Source organism: Neovison vison, chromosome 7, assembly GCF_020171115.1.
Source record: "Neovison vison isolate M4711 chromosome 7, ASM_NN_V1, whole genome shotgun sequence".
In the NCBI taxonomy this organism is placed as follows: domain Eukaryota; kingdom Metazoa; phylum Chordata; class Mammalia; order Carnivora; family Mustelidae; genus Neogale; species Neogale vison.
Window position 1 is genome coordinate 179,150,732 of NC_058097.1, and position 20,304 is coordinate 179,171,035.

General features: G+C 56.0%; 1 protein-coding gene across 3 annotated transcripts in view; it reads right to left on the reverse strand.

Annotated features, from left to right (window-relative positions):
* Positions 1-20,304, reverse strand: part of ABTB2 (ankyrin repeat and BTB domain containing 2) — a 170,987-nt gene that overhangs the window by 10,756 nt on the left and 139,927 nt on the right. For all 3 annotated transcript variants that reach the window (XM_044259055.1, XM_044259057.1, XM_044259056.1), the window contains exons 4-9: positions 8,050-8,202; positions 6,518-6,683; positions 3,672-3,761; positions 3,130-3,231; positions 1,077-1,173; positions 670-805 (exon numbers count right to left, since the gene is read on the reverse strand). In XM_044259055.1, the coding sequence (XP_044114990.1) occupies positions 670-805; positions 1,077-1,173; positions 3,130-3,231; positions 3,672-3,761; positions 6,518-6,683; positions 8,050-8,202 (744 nt within the window). The remainder of the gene's footprint in view (positions 1-669; positions 806-1,076; positions 1,174-3,129; positions 3,232-3,671; positions 3,762-6,517; positions 6,684-8,049; positions 8,203-20,304) is intronic.

Below are 20,304 nucleotides of genomic sequence, written 5' to 3' on the forward strand. Positions count from 1 at the left end.
TTCTAGGGAGGAGGCCACAGCAGGCACACTACTTTTGAGTACAGCGTTGGAGAATAGGAAGTCGTTGTCCAGCCCACCCTTCCCTTCTGGCCCCCTTTCTGGCTGCTGATAACCTCCTCTCTTGTCTCAGTCTGCCCCCTACTCCGCTCCAGGGCTGCCGGATGGCTCTGGTCGTAGCCTGCTGCCTGCCCCGCCACACCCCTGGGCAGGCCTGGCTCCCACAAAGCAAGGTCTGCCATCTGCTCCCAGAGGGGGATGTGATTTCCCACACAGCCGCCAGGAGGCTCTTCAGGGCAAGCATATGCTGTGCGAGGCCCTTGGAGCCCCAGGAAATAACTACCCAGGGAACACGGAGGGGACAAGCGTGGGAGGGGGCCTGGCCCCAGGGCGGGCCAGAGCGTGCAGGGGAGAGTCTACAAGAAGTGGGAGACCCAGTGGCAGTCCCAGCTCCACCAGGAGGTGGGGGCCGTCCCTACCACCCAGTGTCTCTCCGACATCGGAGGCCTCTCTGTCCTTTGAGGACCTGTATCTTCTTTCTGGGTGGCTTCCAACGCAGACCCCCCCATCTAGAAAGATCTCTAGCTCTTCTGCTCCCCATGGGGGACTTGGGCCCCTGAAAGCCCGTTTCATGCTCCTGTATCACACGGGGCAGGAACCCCAGGTGCGTACCTGTGGCCATGGGCGGCCGAGTGGCTGAAACAGTTCATGTCCTCATGGAGGGAGGAGGCCATGCCATTGGCTTCGAGCATGCTGAGTAGGGGGTCAGCACCTCGGCTCAGCAGCAAGCTGACCAGCTCGTAGTTCCCTGGAAGGCAAGGCGGACAGAGGGTGCTACCACTGCCCCTGTCACCGTGCGCCTCTACGGGCCGCTGTCCAGTTCCCGAGCTCCATAGAAAGGCGGATGAACAGGGTGAGGGGGAGTCCCCAGGGGCCCAGAAGGAGGCGTATCCGGGCTTGCTTCAGGGACCTGGGCATGTGGCCGCAAGTCTGGCTGCTGCCCCGGCCGGGAGGACCCCTTGGTGTGGCGGGGGGCGGGGGGGGGGGCTGCTGTTGCAGGGCAGCTGCCGCATACCTACCGGCTGCGGACGCCAGCTGCAGGGGGGTCTCTGTGTAGCTGTCCTCACCGCCACTCACTGCGGAGCCCTCCACGTGGGCCCCAGCGTCCAGCAGCAGCTGCAGGGCACAGGGCAGGACAGGGGGCAGGACACATCAGCGTGGCGGGGAGTGGCTGGGATGAGGCAGAGGCGGCTTTGGGAGACGGGCCTCTGGTTCCCTCCAGGCATGTGGCCAAGACCCAGCTCACCTGGGCAGCTGAGGAACCTAAACTCTGGAACTTGAAGTTACCCTCAGGGCTTCCAAGTTTCTAGAATCTTCACATCCACTTTTGTGGCTTTGGATCAAGGCTCTGAGCTTGTGGGGGCCTTGGAGCCTGTTTTTCAAATGCTTTCCTATGAATCGGTTGCAGTGACCTTTCTAAGAACTTATGCAAGTGAGCAAAACAGAAAGTATCACCCCCTATCTACCAGGGGAAACTGAGGTTCTGGGAGGCAGCAGAGGTAGTGGGAAAGGGAGAGGTGTTAGAGTCAGAAAGAGCTGAGTGTCAGTGCCGGCCGCTAACCAGTGAGTGACCTCAGGTGGGGAAGGAGCTCAACTCCCAAGGCCTCAGTCTTCCTCATCTGAAAAATGGCCAGAGGCCTGCCTTGCTGCCATGCTGGGGATGAAACGGAATGGTGCTAAGCCCACAACAGGGATCGTCATCAAAGGCCTCATGGGGTCTCACCAGAGGAGTCCAGCAGGCAAGATGGGGAGGCATGGGGCTGGGGCAAGACCTCGCTGTCCGGGACACTTCTCTCCCTTCTGGCAGGGACAAGATGGTGCAGGGCTAACAGATGCCAAGCAGTTCCAGCCGAGCCGGGCCTGGCTTTGCCTTGGGGCAGGGGTGGCGTCCGTGAAGCTCTAGCAGGTGACTCTGAGCTGCACCTCACCTTCCCTGACCGGCTGCTCCGGAGGGAGCCCTGAGATCCTTCCTGGGTTTCTGACACCAAACCCACAGCCTTCTCCAAATCCAGGAGAAACCCCGCCCACCGCACACCTGCAGACCAGGCATGGGGGGGCCAGGCTGACCGCCAGGCCTGCGCTCCGGCGTGCAGGAAGTGGGGAATGGCTGTCGGCCGGAGGCTCTCATCAGTCAGAAACCAGCTGTGCCCTGCTGCCCGAGCCGGTGCTGCCCGAGCCGGTGCGCCAAGGTGGGGGAGGTGGAGGCCCGCCTGATGGGGTGAAACTGGGCCCCAGTCCAGGCAGGTCTGGGGCACAGCCCTGCCGGCCGGTCTGGGCTAGGCTGGAGCTGTGCTCCGTGCTCAGGAGGGCAGGAAGCGCAAGCAGGCAGAGGACGGCAGCTGGCCTAGTGCAGACCCACGACCAAGTCACTGTGACAGGCAACAGCCTGGGCACGGCCCCTGCCCTCAGAGAACTTGCCGTCTGGCAGACAGTGGGCGAGGCGGACGCATGAACTCCCAGGAAGGAGTGTGCAACCCCGTGCACCCCAGTGGCCCGAGGAGCAAAGGACTCTGGGAGTCGAGTGGCAGGGTGGCTGGTGGCCTATGTGGGGTGAGCCGCTGCTCGGCTCTAATTCTGGGCCGGAGCCCCACCCTCACCCCAGCCACAGCTATCTGGGCCATCGTGGGCACCACAGGGCGTGGCCTGTCTGGCCAGGTGAGCTGTGCCGCTCTGAGTCCTCTCAGGAACTGGGAAATCCATAGACTAAGCCTTGAATGGGGATGGGCAGTACCAGAAGGACACGCGGAGATGGGGCCAGGGAGCAGAAAGGGCTACAGGTGAGGAAGACGATCGGAGGAGAGAAAAAGGAGTCCACGTGCCATTCCAGCAAGCCCGGAGACTCCCGGACTGATACGGAGACGCCTGCCTGGACCTGGGCTTGTTCCCTAAAATTGCACACGTATCCTTATCCTAAACCCTCTCCCTGAGCCAAAGCGTGGGGGTGGGGGGTCTGTCCTGCTGACTCGGAGAGCGGCCCAAAGCAGCACCTCTGCTCTCTCGGATTCCAGGCAGGGCTACTTTCGGGGCCCCCTGGACAGGCGAGGGCTCCCTGCACACGTGGTGGACACTCACCTGCACCACAGAGATGTGCCCGTGAAGCACAGCGAACGTCAGCGAGGTCCAGTGCCGGCTGTCGGGGTGGATGGAGGGGTGTCTGGGAGAGTTGCTTGGAACCTGGAAAATACCACGAAGGAGCCATTTTTTTTCAGGTGGGCAAGTGCCACTCCCGGGCAGGTGACCCAGGCACCTGAGCAAGGGGGCGCATCGGCAGGGAGGGTGACTAGGAGCCCCTTTGAGTGCCTTCTGTTGCCCTAGTCATGTCTGCATGAAGCCCCCCGACCCCTGCCCTGCCGCAGACAAGACTTGGCAGGATGATCGGTGAGCGCCACCCTTCCTGGGTAGGGACACGGCAGGGATGAGCCTGTCCCGGAAACAGAACCGAACCCATTCTCTCTGCTCTGCTCTGCTCCCCGCTCTCGGATGGGAAGCCCAGGTGAAAGCAGAAGTGCCCTGAGCATCTGCGTTCCCGTTCCTCCCAGACACTGCCCCGGCGCAGCTGCTGGAGACTGTGGGTTGCTCCCTTGCTGGGCTGGGTGCCCCGCGGCGCTGCTCACCTGGATGTCCAGGTTGGCACCCGCATCAATCAGCATCTGGACCATCGCTTCGTCCCCGGCTGCGCAGGCATACATCAGCGGCGTCAGGCCCTACAGGAATCAAAGATCAACGCTAAACCCTCCGGGAACAGACACGGTGCCACGTCATCCACGGGCCTCGGTCCCAGAAACCACAGTCCGGGCTCCTGCCAGACCCAGCTGCCCATCCTGAGCTCACCCTCCTGCCCCTTCTGGGACCAAGGGACACACAGTCCATGAGGCGCAAGCAGGGGCCATTTCCACAAGTGTGGCGGGTCCCCAGAGGGGTGGAGAGCAGGGGCACTGGAGCCAGACTTGGCCAGACGAGGCCCCCTCTGCCAAGGGGAGCTGTAAACTGTGTCCAGGTCACTCGTCTCTCCCTGTTTCTTCTTGAAAATGAGAACAACAGTATCCAGCTCATAGGCTTGTTGTAAAAAAGATGAGTGACTATGTGTGAAGTGCTTTGTCCAGAGGAAGTCAACCTCAGGAGCTAAGAAATCACAAGAACGCAGTGAGCCCGTCACTGCCACGGTGTCACCCGGCGCTCTCCTCACCCACACCTGGCCCTGGGCACCTCGGTCACCCCATCAAGTGGTTTATGGCCAACATCTCCTCGAGTCACCATAACACCCCTATGAGGGAGGCTCTATTGTTATCCCCATTTTACAGACGAGGAGCAGAAAGAACCGAGGCCAGGTCACACGAGGAGGAGGAGGACCTCACATGGGACCCGGATCCGCCTGAGCTGTGAAGCTGCCCCTCGGAGGCCGGGGTCTCAGTCTGCTCTCTCGTGCCACGGAGCCAGGATGAGCTTTTCCGAAGGCCGAGGCCCAGCCCCTCCCTGCGTTTCGAAGCACAGCTCGCCGGGCTGCCTCCTGGCTGGGAGTCTGTCTCCGGGGCCAGTCATAGCACAGGCAGCGGTGGAAAGTGTTATTCCACAGCTGGATCCTGGCGAGCGCGCGTCTGGAGCCTGCGATGTTATTTATTAGGTTATTTGTGTGTAGACAAGATCTCCTTACCTCATAAATCCTTGCCTAGTGCCGAGAGATAAAGAAATGGCCTGACATTAATCACGGGTGAGAGAGCTGTTTACCCACAGATCATCCCATAAACACCAAGGCCGAGGGCACAAACAGGATCGAGCATTCCGAGAAGAGCCCAGTGGCCGGAGGGGGCTCTGGCTTGCTGTCAGCCCCCTCCGCACTTGCCTGACGCGGCTCTCCACGCATCTGCACGCGGTCCAGCATTCGCATCGGCTACGAGTCCCGGGAGGGGAAACGACCTTTCTGTGGCAGCCCCATCCCCCTCCAGGTCCGTGGGGAGGGTAAAGCTAGCAGGGCCGACGGCCAGAGCTCACGGATAACCATCGCTGTCCTCGCATGGATGCAAGACCCAGAACAAATGCTCACTGAGCCTTTATTACGTGCCAGATGCAGAAGTGTCCCTGATCCCTACAGGGCTGGGGCTGCGGTCCCCCGTGGGTGGAGGCAAAAAAGTGACCCTCACGGAGGTGAGGGGCAACTTGTCCATGACGCCACGGCTATGACAGGGCAGATGGCCCGGGGCCTCACCCCGGCGACCTGAGCGAGGAGCAGATCCCCCAGGATGAAAGCCCCCGCAAGGCCCGGGGAAACTGCTCTGACAGAAGCGCCCAGCCTGTGGCCTCCCTGCTGCCCTGCCTCGGCCCCCCAGCCCAGCATATGGCCTGACCATCCCACCTCTGTGCTCCTGCTCCCAGTCACCTTCTCCCTGGGGCGCTGCCCCACCGCTCTCTGCTTCAGCCCTGCCCTCCCAGTCCCGGAGGCGCTGGGCTCCAGCCATCCTGCCTGATGGTCACCTGTCCAGGTCCACCCTGGTCTCGTGGCTGACCTGGCACGTTAGCACACCCCGTCCCGCACTGGCACCTCACGGGACAGCATTCCACCCAAGCCCTCTGCTGTCACGGAGCCCCCCCCCCATGTCTGTGTGGCCTTCCAGACCACAGTGCCATCATCTCTGCAGTGAGGATGCACAAAGTGGCATCAGACAAACCAGCTGGACAGTCCATAGGGGCGAAGAGCTTGGAGTCAGACTGCTTCTGACCCCGGCTCTGCTCCACCCTGGCTGTGTGACCGCACGTAAAGCAACTTCTCCGGACCTCAGTTTTCCTCATCTATAAGATGGGGATGATAACACTACGACTTCCTCAGGCCACCGTCCAGACTGAATGAGTGCATCTGGGCAAAGCACTTTGAACGGTGCCTGGAACATAGCCGCACCCTACAAATGGCCCGCCTCATGGCCAACACAGTAAACAGCAAACAAGACCCCCAAGTTCTATCTCAAATTGTGAATCACTTCCAACGCTTCCTCTTCTGGCTTCATTTTACTCTCTAACGCTTCTCACCAACACACTCGGTATGTTACATTTGTATTTCTTAGCACGTGTTTCCCCGACTAGAACGCTAACTCCATGGAGGCAGCAGGGTCTGTGGGCCTGGTGCGGAGCAGCCAACGAGGCGCCCAGGGCACATGCCCCAGTGACCAGTTCTCACAGCCAGTCCTCCAGGCTTCTGTCCAGCCCTGCACCATCTGGGCCAGCGCGTGGCCTTCCAGCCGGGGGAAGCAGAAGCTCCTAGACAGGTTTCCCTGGCGGTGCTAGGAAGGTCTTCCAGCTGACGGCCCACCAGCCCCAGGCAGGGCGCCAACTGGGAGGCTGCCCACTTCTCAGGAGCACCGAGCAGAACAGCTCTCAGGTTTGGAACAGTAGGACTGTGCCACTGCCACTTGCCACGGTGAGTCCCCTCCTATGTCCCCTGCGCCTGGCTAGCAGAGCTCTCTGCACGCACCTGGTCGTCCATAGTGTTCACCCCATCCGGGCCCAGGGCATCGATGGCCTGGTTGATGAGGTCCGTCCTGCCGCAGTTGAGCATGCGGAAGCCCAGGTCCTGGTTGAACTTCTCCGTGGCCGCTCGGGCGTCCAGCCTCCGGAAGGAGCTGAAACAGCACTCGGGTCTGCACAGACGGGACCCCGAGATGCGTGATCAGGACTGTGTGTGAACGCCCGGGGCGAGGGCTTCACCTCTCAAGGAGGTGAAGCTGATGAGGGACGGGATGACTGGGAATAACATTTGATTGGCAGCGACTGGCCTTGTCATGCTCAGTGACATGAGGAGCACAGACTTCTGCTCTTCTGCAAACAAGTTAAAGAAGAGTTCTGAGCTTCTCGGAGCTGTCCACTGTCAGGAAGCGAAGTCCCCTCAGAAAGAACCCACCAGGGACTCTGCCTGAGCCAGACGCAGCTCCAGCCTGGGCCACAGTGCTCGCCTGTAGGCCTTTTGCAGGGCGAAGGCTGCCCTTGGACTATAGGATGCCCACAGTAGGTTCCAGTCCCTGGCTTACATCTTCTCCTCCAGGCTTCCCGAGGAGACCCAGAATTACCAAACAGATGCTGGAGAAAGGCCCAGAACCCCATGACCATCGCACTACCATCCAGCCATCCTACCAATGAGAGTCACAGATTAAAAACTGTGTCTACGAGATGGCACGGAGGGGCTTCACGGGGGGGGGGGGGGCTTCAGCCTGGAGCCTTAGCTGGGCCAAAGTATGGAAAGTTTATGTCCCAGAATAACATTTGGGAATTTGCCATAGAGAGTGAGGAGGCTATAACTGGGGTTGGGGCAAAGGCTAAAAAAGAAAAAAAAGAAAGACAAAAAAGAAAGACAGAAAGACAAAAAAGAAAGACAGAAAGACAAAAAAGAAAGAAAGCAGCAAGTCTCTCATACGACAAGGATAACCAGCAGAACATTCTCCAGACTAACTTTTGGAGACCAGTCCAATATAAGACAGTCATGCTGGGAAGAAAGTTAAGAGTCTAGGCTCGGGGCCATGTAGCCCTGGGTTCAAATTCAGACAATTTTCTAGCTGAGTGTCTGTGGGTGAATTATTATTCCTCCCTGATCCTTGGTTTCTCCATTTGTAACGTATGCATTACAGCCCCTCTTTCTGTAAATTTGTCATAAGGATCAAGATGACACGTGTACAAAGGAAGGGCTCAGCCCAGTGCCTACACCAAGGAGGAGCTCAGAAAAAGTAGTATCAGATATAGGAACAGAGGAGAAGACCTGCCTTTGCTGATTACCCCCTAAATATCCCACAGAGCCAGACTGTGCAGGCTCTCCTGCCCATATCCAAATGCGTGTCTGCTCTGTCACCTGTGGCTGCAGAAGATGCACCCAGAAAGCAGCCAAGGTCTGGAATGATCAGTCTAAGAGGCATGGCACCCACAGGGTCCCCTCCCCAACTCCCAGACAGGGGGCTGTGCAGGGGGCTGGGCGTGGAGCCCGGGGCCCTCCAGCCTCACTCCTCCCCCGTTCCGTACTTGAGTTGCCGGGGTTCACAGTCCAGGCCGGGCAGCAGCAGTCGGGCGGCCTGCCGGATGTCGCCACTGTCCACGGTGAGGCTGCGGCGGTGTTCTGCGTAGGTGATGGCCACACGCATCCACTCCATCAGGGGCGGCAGCAGCATGAAGGGCCTGTGAGGCAGAAGAGAGAGAGGGTCAGGCAGGTAGGGGGCGCCCTCCAGCATGCATGCTCTGAGCATAGCTACAGCGGCTGCTCACCCCTAAGCTTCAGGCAGTGAGGTGTGGGGGGCTTGCTCCTTGCCCACACAGAGATCCCAATTTGTCCCCTTCCATAGACACTGTCATGGGTCAGGAGAAATTCCCATCACGGGCCACAAGCAGAACCTAAGGGCCTTAGGTGACCCATGAAAGGAACAGTTTGCCAGCCTGTCAAATGGGGGACTCCTGAATTCAGACAGGGGTCTCCCTCTGCAGGGGAGACTGCCTCCTGGGTAGTGGGGGGCGTGCGGAGGGAAGAGACCCACAGACGCTGGATCCCACCCCAGCTTTGCCCCAAGCAGCTGTGCCCCATCACCACAGACCAACACAGCCTGAGCCTGCTCCTGGCATCTGTGAGATGGGCTGTCGTGAAGCTGTGTGTTCTGACGTATGGGGCATAGTTAACGGTCACCCCCCACCTTCCTCCGCCTGCACCTGGGCTGAGGTGGGCCTTACGTCCCTTCCTGTGCCTCAGCATGCCACTCCCTGTCCCAGGAGAGCATAACACTAAAAACTCAGGGCCACAGTGACATGGGGTGGGAGGTGGAAGCAGGGAGAAATTTCTGCTAGGGAAGGCCTCTGAATTGCCAACTCCAGGGGGCACCACTCATGAGGTTGTCCATGTGTCACCAGGGGGCGCCAAGTGCCCCCTAGCACTGAGCAATACAGCGGGCACAGCTGCTCAGGGCTAGCCCTCTCCCTGCCTAGCCCTCCCGTCCCCATCCTGCCGGATCTGGATTATTGCTGGGGAGGCAGGGTCCGCTCCCTGTCCAGAGGGGCTTTCTTCCTGTCCTCTATCCGTTCTGGCCAAGTCTCCCATGGTGAAGACCATCTTGGGAGACCATCTCACAGTCCAACCCATCTCAGTGCTGTGGGCAGCCCTGACGGCCAAATGACTCAATGGACAACCAGCCTGCTCTGCCCAGAACTTTCCTTGCCTGGTCACAAGGATGAGGCAGCCCTGGCACCCTGCCCCTTGTGGCTGTTCTCTTCAAGGACAGCCTGAGTCTGCCTCCAATTCCTGTGTGTGCTCCCCGCCCTCCTGATGCCTGCCACTCCTCCACACCCCACTCCCTGGGATGCCCTGGGCTCCGGGAGCATTAGATGTCTGCTGTCACCCGCCATCTTGCCCCTAGACTCACAGAGAGGTGCTGTGACCAGGAAAAGGATCTCTATTCTCTTTCCTCAGCCACTAAGTCAGTCAACAGGAATCCACAAGAGACCCTCAGACCACTGGTCTCAGATTTCCAAACACTCAGGAAATCGTCAGAACTTTTAAGGGCTTCTCTCCTTGAGGGAAAAGATGCTTTTTATTTATTTTTAAGCAAAATAAGCAGATGTGATCTTGAAGGTGGTTCATTTGGAAGTTATTTTGATGTTCTGGGCCTATCGTTTCAGAAAACCTATCCGGGTCTGCGTATACCACTAGGAGTGATGAATAGTCACGAGTGGGGGAAGCCCAGCTGCTCTTGGCTTTCAAGAGACCTGAGGTCTAGTGCCCTGGACCTCACCCGACCCTTCTCCAATCCTGGATCCTTCACCAGGACATACCAGACCACCACACACCCGTGGTTCTCAAGTTCCCTGAGCGTCATGAACTTGTTATGGTGTATCTAAGCTTTCACCTCTGGACCAGCTCCTGGTTCTGCCCAGAAAAGAATGGCATATAATTTTCAAGGGCATAGTGCTGACTTGCTAAAGTGGGGAAGCCAGGAATCCATGGGGGGAGCGTATAGAATATAGGAAGTTCACGAGCCATTTGTGAACTCCTCCTGTTTATAGAACTTTGATTATAAATACCCATTTGAATTCTCCCCAAATAGTCTTGGATTTTCCATTCTGACATTGCAATGCTAGAAGGCAAGCTCAGACACACATTTCTATATATATATCAGTCCTTCTGATCCAAGGGGAAGGCTTTATCTAAACCACCAGCATTGGGACTGAAGTGTAAATGAAAAGCTAGTTCATGGATTTGCCAGCCACTCTTCCCTGTTGTGGCCGACAGCCAAGACCAAGTGCCAAGTATGGACACTGAAGCTCTAAGCAGCATCTCCCAGCTGCACTCGGGGAAATCCAAGAGGGAACTTGGGGAATCACCAAGTCTAATCAGATGCTGTTGTGATTCATCACGCTCGGGGCCTCTGAGAGTTCAGTACATGAAAAAATACGGCGTTGGTAACCTTTGTGGGCAAGTACTGTGGATTGGCTCGTTCAGCTTCCATTATCCCATCTTTGTTGGAGACATAAACCATTGAAAACTACATTTCCCAGACTCCTTTGAAGCTGGGGTTCTGGCGGCAAATCAGGTTTCGCCATTAAGATCCAGCCACATGAGGTCTGGTGAACAGGTGAGAGGCCGAGCCCATGTTTGTGCCCCCTTTGCCAGTTTCATGAGACATGAGGTCTAGTTCTTCTTTTCTTACAGACCCTTCCAGTGTCCATTTTCCACCTGGCTGAGTGCTTCAGAGGCTGTGTGCTTCAGAAAGCAAAGACAAAGACTTCTTTAGGCTTTAGTCTGGAATTGCATTTCTAGGGGCTATCTCAGAGGGAGCGGCCCTGGCTGGAGGAGTCTTGTATCCTCCTCGGAGGCTGGGCCTTGAACCTGCTCCTTGAGCTCTTCCAATGATTCTGTTGGCATCTGACTCCCTGCATTAAATCGCTTCCTGCTTAAAAGACCTAGAGTGGCTTCTGTTTCCTGAATTGAACGCTGACTAGATATTCTCAACATCCAGAAATCCTCCAGGGTTAAGAGGGTCCCTCTGCCTCTGGGGTAGCGGCTGGTGTCCTCCTGTCAGGGCCAGCCCCCACACTGACATCTGCAGGCCTTTCCCCCTGGCCTACCCAGTCCCCTGTGGTCCATGGGAAGATAAAATGACAAGCAATTCATAGACTTTCTCAGTAACATCCTTCCCTTGGCCTGTGGGTTCCAGGCTACTACTTCCTTTCTGGTAATTTCATCTTGCCCACTGGACATGCTGAGAAGCTGGCCTGTATTCCTGGACATTCTGGAAAATCCCCATAAAAACTCCCATCTGGGCCAGCTGTGGCTACATCCTACCCGCAGGGTGAGAGGGCCCCAGAGGGGCAAGGCTGGGAATATTGGCATCTGCATTGTCCCCAGGGTCTCCTGCTTTGTCCCCTCCCAATGAAAAAGTCGGTTTCTCTCTTCTTGCCATTTCTCTAGGCTGAGGTTGGCCACAAGCCTTTTGTTGCCAGGGCAGGTGTCCGCTGTGCCAGAGGGGGAAGAGGCACGGCTGAAGGTACCCCCTGTGGTTGGCCCCTCTGTCACCAAGACACCTCTTGCTGGGTCCAATATCTCTGAATAGCGGTTCTGGAGTGTTCTGGTCTCAGGATCCCCTTCGTACTCTTACAAATTATTGAGGCTGCCAAAGAGATTTTGTTTAAGTGTGTTATTCTACAGCTATTATTGAATCAGAATCCAGATAGAACATGTTAGGGGTGCCTGGGTGGCTCATTCGGTTAACCGTGTGCCTTCAGCTCAGCTCATGGTCCCTGGGTCCTGGGACAGAGACCTGAGTTGGGCTCAACCCTGCTCATCGGGGAGCTCCTCCTTCTTCTGCTTCTGCCACTTCCCTGGGTGCTCTCTCAAATAAATAAAATCTTAAAAAAAAAAAAAAAAACTAGAAAATATTCGAACGTGAATGTGCCAGTTCGCATCTCCCAACAATATCCCAGTATCAGCTTTCGTTGATATTGTCATCACTTGTAACAGAGCCTCTGGAGAAGCTCCCCGGACACATGTGAGAAGAGGAGAGGGAGAAGGCAAATAGCACTTTATTCTCATGAAAATAATTTTGACCCTGTAGATTCCTGAAAGTCTTCAGGACCCCAGGGGTCCCCAGAACACACTTTGAGAATCACCACCTCAAGACAAGGCTATATTTGGGCAGAGCGCATGGCTCGGGTTCTGCCTCTGGCGGAACATGGCCTGGCCAGTTCTAGAATACTCTATGACTTGCATGCGCCTTCTCAGTCCAGCGAACTGAGGCTCCTACCCCACTTCCCCACAGCACCCTCACTGCAAGGAAGCCCCGGGTTCCTGAAAGCAGGCGAAAGGGCTCTACAGCTTGGGGCAGATCATACACTCTTTGGGCCTGTTTTTCTCTTAAAGAAGCGGCTTCTAGGTATTTCCATGGCGAGAACCTCTTTTGCTGGTATTCCGTTGACTCCACGTGACAATGTACTCTGCGGTGTACTCTGCGGTGATCCAGGCTGTGGGCTCAGGTGCGAGCCTTCTGGGTTGGGATCCAGCATACCTAGCAATAAATTCACCTGTGATCGTGTGCCTCCTCAGCCTCAGTCGTCCCATCAGCCAAATCGGTATAAATAACAGGACGACCTCACGAGAAGTATGTATGGAAGAGCTTAGCCCAGCATTTGGCACACGGCAAGTTCTCAATAAAGGCGAACTATTATTACTATGTTAGTGTCGGTTGATAGAGAAAACACATAACAGCAAAATAGGCTACAGGAATCTGATCCTATCAAATGCCTCAACTCTAGCTCTTCAAGTGGGGTCGACTCCCCCGTCCCGGGTCCTCCAGCAAGTATAAACACGTAAAGATTGCAAAAGCCTGCCAGCGAACTGCCCATCACCCACTCCATCCCAAGTCATAAGACAGACAAAACAGATGCAACCACTGTGAGGGGTGGGATCTGGAAGCCGTTTCTGGCAGTGCAGCCTCCCAGCCTTGGCGGTCTAGGATCGCACTTGGGGAAGGGACACAGCAAGGTACAGACTCAGCGACACGTGACGTGGGGCGGGGGCAGGGTGGGTGGGCACGGAATGCCAGTTAGGGGCCTATGCCCCCTCCTGCCCCAATGCTGCTGAAACCGTCACCCTCATGCACACCAGCACATCAGGTGGAGCCGCCTCTGTGACAAACCACGTCCCTTAAAAAGGCCACTGACTGGCCACACGTGTCTGTGTGCGAAAGACAGCGGCTACCACCACGAGGGACAGTCGGGAGATGAGGCTTCCACGTGAAGGAGTGAGCATGGCCTCTTTGCTAGGGGAGGAAATGGCAACCTCCTGGGGCCAAGTGCTTCGCCCAAGGTCACAGAGCCAGTTCAGCAGCACCACAGAGACCAGCCCCACGTGCCACATGACTCAGTTTCTCCTTGTGTCTCTAAGTTAATCATATACTTGAACCTGAGCTTATCAAGCCAAGGGTCTCCTAAGGCCCTCTGACAGGACAGGCCTGCAAAAACCACTTTTTTCCCCTTTAAAAAAAAAAAAAAATGAAAGAGAATAAGCTTCTTTAAGGCCTTGGTTTTTAAGAGGTCCCTGCAGCCTGGGGAGGAAAAAAAAAAAACCCAGCCCCACTCAGCAAGCATATGATTTATTGGGATTACAGCCCTATAAGCAGTGTCTTAACAACATGAAACAGGAAACGACTTTAATTTCCAGCTCAAAGCAGGCTCTGTTCTTCTAGAGGTGGGCAGCGGCCTCGGGGAGAGAGGCAGGTTGGCAGAGGGGCACAGGCTTGTAACCGGAGGCTGTGTGCCCCAAGCCTGAGGCGTGGGAAGGCCTGTGCCCCTGTCTTCCCCCAGCAGGCCTGTCCCCTCTGTGCCCACCCACGAGGAGCCGGGTATGAGCTGCAGGCAGGCCCCGGACATGCCTACCAGCTGGGCAGGGCCTAGAGACCTGGCCTAAGCTCAGCCCTGGGAAAACCAGCCCGTGGTTTCTTCTTTTCCAGCCTTGGCAGGGAGCGCAAAGGGCTCTGGGCGTGGGCCTGGCTCTGGGGACGAATAGGGTTTGGGGAGGTCTGTACCTCCTTTGGCTTGCTCCCTAATGAAATTGTCTCATTCCCCGGGAAGCTCAGCCCATCCCACCTGTGAGCATACTTAGTTCAGGAGAGGAACCTCACAGTGGCCAGCCAGACGGTCTCACACCCTCAGCCCTACATTCTCCCCCTGACTCCGCCCCGTCTTCGGATGGAGCCGCTGCCAACAACAGGGTTTTTCTGGGGCCATCTTCCTGCTGCATCCCCCTTCTCCTAGGCCCTGCTCCCATGCCGCTCCCCCCATGCTGTCTGGGTAGGGGCCAGAGAGTGGCAACTTCAGGAACTAGCAAAGAGGTCCAGCTTTGCCCAGTCGAATGACGACTCTGCAGGCAAAGACTCCTCTGGGAAGGTCAAGGTCAGCTCTACCATGACGGCTCTGAGGGCTTTCCCATCGGTTGTCCAAGATTTCTGAGAGCCACGTGACCTAAAACACCAAGGTGAACCATCCATGATGAAAAACCCCACTGTGTCCCTCTGAAGTCAGATGCAGCTCCCAGCACAAAGGAAGCAATTCTAGTCCGGTTCACATCCTGGACTAATTAATTTTCGAGGATTGCTTGGTAAACCAGAATGGTTTGGCAGGGCTTAGAGTCAGAGCCGGGTAAGTACCTTCTCTGACCCCAGGCCTGTCTTCTCCAGCAGCCATGATGCCCCAGCACCTGGAGCTGACCCGTGGCAGGGTCTCCACGTGTGGTCAGAGGACTGCCGTCAGACAGAGCTCAGGGCTTGCTGTGGGGGAAATACTCTTTTCTTATTAAAACTCATCTGTTAGAGATCAGAGACCTAAAAAAACCTCTATTTGTCCAGATATACAGTTGGATACAAATTTAGACTATACTCAAGTCATGATTAGCTGTCAGCCATTTCTCTGCCTCTTCCCAGGGACTGCCAGTCAGGATGCCCGGGAGCCTACAAGTGGGCAGTGGGATGGGAAGTCAATCACAACTGTGGCATCCTGGCTTGGCTCCCAAGGCATGTGGGGAATAATAGAGAAACACTAACAACTAAGATTTCTATAGCATGCAAAGTACCGGGCACTGTTTTAAGCCCCTCACACCTATTGACTCACTTAACACTCCTAGAAATGTTACGAAACAGCTACTAGAATTACCCCCATTTCACACACTGAAACTGAAGGCCAGCGAGGTAGACCACCTTGCCCCAGAACATGCACTTTGGTAGGTGGCAGAGCTGGGATGAGGTCCCGGGCTGTAGATCCCAGTCCCCGGGTTCCCACACAGAGCATTCCGGTGTCGCTTAGCTTAGGAAATCGGCTCTGGTCGTCCATGTTCTGGACCCTTCCCCATCTCCCTCATCTTAGCAATGGGGAGTTTTAGGCACAAGAGCCATAGCTTTTGTCACCCAAACTGGCCCACTTCCAAGAGGAAAGTGGAGTGCTATTGCCAGTCACACTGGAGAGCAAACTCTCTCAGACAACCCAAAATATCTGGCAACCCTAGCTCCTGGGTGAAGCCCATGGCGGCCTCCCGCTGCCCCCTCCTGCCCAACCTGAAGCAGCTCTCCACTCTGCCCCCCAGCCCTGTGGGGCTCACCCTGTCATCGTCATCGGTTCACCTGAGTGTTAGCTTAGCTGCTTTCTCTTCCGACTACAATCCCCCCAAAGGCAGCGCCTTTTGCTCACTGGTGTTCCCTCAGGTCCGTACAGGGGCCGCTAGTAGCTCAGTCTCCAAATCTGTAACTGTGTGGCATGTTCCTCCCTCCTGGCAGCAAAGCCCTCCGGCTGCGACCGTGTTTTCAGGGCTCTGCTCTCCTTCCAGAACTCTCTGCGGGGCTCCGTGTGCTATGAACAAGGGCATCAGGCCTAACTCTACAGGCAAATGAGCTCGGAAAATGGGGACCAACTTCATCTTTCATTCTTGGAGGCTTGAGTTGGCTTGGGTATTGGAAAATGGCTGCCTTCAGTGAAGAAAATACTTCCCAGATAAAAAGACAACCGGGGTGCCTGGGTGGCTCAGTCATCAAGCATCTGCCTTCAGCTCAGGTCATGATCCCAGGGTCAGGGATCGAGGCCCACATTGGGCTCCCTGCTCAGCAGGAAGCCTGCTTCTCCCCCTGCTGTGCTTGCTTTCTCTCTAAAATAAATAAATAAATAAAATCCTTAAAAAAATAAAAATAAAAAGAACCATTTCACAGGAGAGTTTTCGACCCCAGAGCAGTGTCCTGGGGCGGGGCTCCACAGCCAGGGCGCCTTCTGGGGTTTCAGAGTGGGGGGTGGGAGTTGGCCTGGGACCCAGGGAGGACATTGGGAGAGGATTCTCGGGGAGGGAAGCAGGAGATGTGCTTCTGCATGTGTCAGCGTGTTGCTGTGCCCCGGAGGAGGGGACAGAGCCATCGGTCTTCCCTAACTGGCTCTTGAGTCCAGGGCGGCATCTCAGTGGGCGAGCCTGCACACCGGCCATTAGCTCACTGCCCTCTGTGGCCTCGCAGGGAGGGCTCTGCCGGCTTCAGGGAGCCTGGAGCTTTGGGGCCTGGGACTCTGGTGGGCGGCAGCTGCTGCCCAGGCCCCTGGCGGGCAGCGTATGAAAGCAGGCCTCTCTCCACAATCCTGGAGTGCGGCTGCCTTGGCCAGCCCGCCACACCTCACCTGTGAGAGACCCACCTTCTCCATGGCTCTGCTCTGCATCCAGGACGGCTGACAAGAGACCATAGACTCTTTCACCGAATGGAAGCAAGACCCGCAAGGGCTTCCAACCTGTTCACACCCACAGTTGGGGACCCTGCTACCAGCCATTGGGCCAACCTTTGGAGGACACTGTGGCTTAGCTCTTCTGAGTCTTTATCTCTCAGACACCCAGGGCACGGAGGGGGAAAGGGCTTTCATGTAGGGTCTCTGGATGGATTCAGCTGAGTATAATCACACAAAAGTTGCCCCCCCTCCTCCACAGTCTAAGGCAAAAAAAAAGATGACCCATTCATGTGGTCAGGTAGAAACTATCAGCTAGAAACTTCTAAGAGGAAGTAGGGACCTGGTTCTTGAGGCCAAGGGGTTAATTCCTGAGTGGCAATGAGGGGTTCTGACCCACGTCATAAACAGCAGTGCACCCAGAGGACTAGGAGAAGATGGTGCTGGCTCCCAGGACTGACCTTGCTTTCTGTACCCATATCCCAACTGCAACTTGGAAAAAGACTCTGGCACTGGCTTCTGGGCAGTAAACCGCAGGCTATGATTTGTTGAGGACCTACAATGTGCAGAACAGGCAGAGGAGATTCTGCTCACATGACTCTATTTCTTTTTTTTTTTTTTTAAGATTTTAAAAATTTATTTATTTGACAGATCACAAGTAGGCAGAGAGGCAGGCAGAGAGAGGAAGGGAAGCAGGCTCCCTATTGAGCAGAGAGCCCAATGCGGGGCTCAATCCCAGGACCCTGGGATCATGACCTAAGGTGAAGGCAGAGGCCTTAACCCACTGAGCCACCCAGGTGCCCCACATGACTCTATTTCTAATATAACCACCCCGCAGGGGAGGTACAATTATAAGTGTGTATTTTACAAATGTGGAGATGGAGACTGAGGCTTTGAGGGGTTGGGACACAGATCAAAGGTCACATAGCTAGCCACTGGCAATCTGTAAGCTTTAAAAGGTAAAACAAACAAACAGACAAAGATTCTGGGGTCCTTTGCAACACCAAATTACCACACACAAAATGTTCTGAGCCCAGGAGTTGGCTGACCCCGGGAAAAGCAGGCAGGGCAGACGAAAGGCGGGCCCCCATGGCTCACCTAGGCTCCCCAAACTCCAGCTTCTGCACCTGTGGCCTCATCAGCCCTGAAGTCAGCAGGGAACAGGAGGCTGGGCTGGGCCCTGGAGCCTCAGGGATATTCTCTAGAGTTCTGAAGACACTGCCCCCCTCCCCAAATATCCAATACAACAGCAGCCAAGTGGGGGCAAGTGCCAGGTGGCTGTCCTGTCTCAGGTGGTTGGTCCTGTGGGAGGAGGGGCTCTGTAGAGCTGTGTGGCAGGCACATAGGAGTGGGCCAGAGAGCAGCCCGGCCTTCCAGCAGACATCATCTGAGCTGCTCTCCTGTCCCCTTAGTGCCTGGGACATCAGCAGCTCAGCCCTGGAAGCCACCTTTAAGAAAACAAAGTCTGTTCCCTGCAGAGCAGGGACTTCCAGCACACCAAGGCTCTCCGGGATCCTGGCAATATTGTAGACAAAGTGGACTGTGGCTGTGGTGTTGCAAAAACACTGCCAGTGAAGGAAGCCCCCAGGCCCAGGTGCCCAGCCTTTTTTCTGCAAGGACCTGTGGCCCCAACAATGGGGCAGGAAGTGAGATGCAACAGGCAGCCCCTGGGGGCTAGGATCCTGCCCGGTCTCCATCCCCCATTATCTGGCACTACCACTTCCTTTGTCTGCCCCCAATCCCTGGCTCATTCCTTGTCAGATGCTGGACAGACGCCCACCGTCAGGCTGGCTACCCTGAGCCAGCGAAGTCCCGTCTGCCGAGGAAGAGGCCCCAAGTGGCTGAGAGCGGGCCACCTAAGTCACGCTGCATAGAGGCAGTGTCCACTAGAGACCCGGCTCTCGGGATCCTGCCTCTTCTCTCCTGGGAGGCGGGAGGGGCACGGCAGCCCCGATGATGCTGCTATAGTAATCAGGCCTCCCTGCCTGAGCCTGATCTGCCTGTTCCTAGCTGTGACCTTGGCTGTCTCTCTGACCCTCTCCAGGCCTCGGTCTGCTCCTCTGTAAATGGGAACAGTAACAGCCTTCTCTGGGAGCTCTCCTGAAAATCTATCAGAGGGTGCTGCATGTTAAGTGCTTTATAGACTGTGAAGCTTCGACTACATGTTCCCAGCCCGAGTGAGATACATCAGATCATCTCACTCCCCAGCTGACACCTGGTAACCACAGCTCATCTCGTGGGGGCACTGGACCCAACCAGCAAGCAAGGGGCCAGGGTACCTCAGTAACTCTGGAGAGGGTCTGACGCTGAGCCCGCTTGGTCTTTGAACCAATGGGGGTGGATAAAATCTAGGGTTTGTTTTTTTTTTTTTTAAGATTTTATTTATTTGACAGAGAGAGGGGGAAAGACCATAAGTAGTCAGAGAGGCAGGCAGAGAGGGAGTGGGGGAAGCAGGATCCCGAGAGCCAGATGTGGGGCTCGATCCCAGGACCCTGAGACCGTGACCTGAGCTGCAGGCAGAGGCTTAACCCACTGAGCCACCCAGGCGCCCCCCCCTCCAGTTTTTAAAGTTATTTTCAATCCTTGGGTGGTAGGTTTTGGTAAATCTAAAGTTTGCACACATCTCTGTGCAAAGCTGTCCTCACTTAGCCTTTGTGACATCTGGTCTACCTCATCTTCTCTCTGAGTTGCCTGGCTTCTGGATTCTGCCTGGCTGACTTGAAGGAATTAAGGGCAGGGACTGAGGGCGTGCATATGAGAGAAGAAACGTGCTTTTTTTTTTTTTTTTTTTAAAGATTTATCTAGTTTAGAGAGGGGGGAGGGGGGAGGGGAAGAGAGAGAATGTCCAGCAGATGCCCCACTGGGTGTGCAGCCTGATGCAGGACTCGATCTCATGACCCCGAGATCATGGCCTGAGCCGAAACCAAGAGTCGGCTGCCTAACTGAGTGAGCCACCCAGGGACCCTGAGAGAACATGCGTTCTGAGTAGACATGATTTTTAAAAATTCCCCATTGTTTCTGGGTTATTTATGCATTCAACGTGGTTCAGTTGTTTAAGCCTTCCCTAAGGTTAATGGAAACAGTAATTACACAGATAACAGGGGCTAGCGCGTCTGAAGAGCTGACTCTGTGCCTTTAAACGTGTGACCTCCCGTGACTGCCACAAGAGCCTCTGGAAGGAGATCCAGCCGTTTTCCAGTGAAAGCCGAGAAGCGGAGGCCAGAGCAATGAAACGAGCTGCCCCAAGTCGCCCGGCTCAGAACCGGCAGAACAGAGACCCCACGCCGCAGTCTTTCTGACACGAGTCCAACCTGCAGGCTCTACATCCTGCTTCGTTAACTGAACAAACTCGTTAATGGCCTACTGTGCGCCAGGGACTGTTGTCTGTGCTGGGCACGCAGTCAGAACAAAGCCCATCCACAGTCTATGGAGCTCACATTCTGGAGGGTGGGGAGGAGGGGGTGGACGAGTAAGCAGACATACGCAGCAGCCAGGCGTCCCCAGGCCCAGGAAGGTGCTCTGGAGGAAAGCAGCAGCGGATAAAATGATGGGGAAGGACCA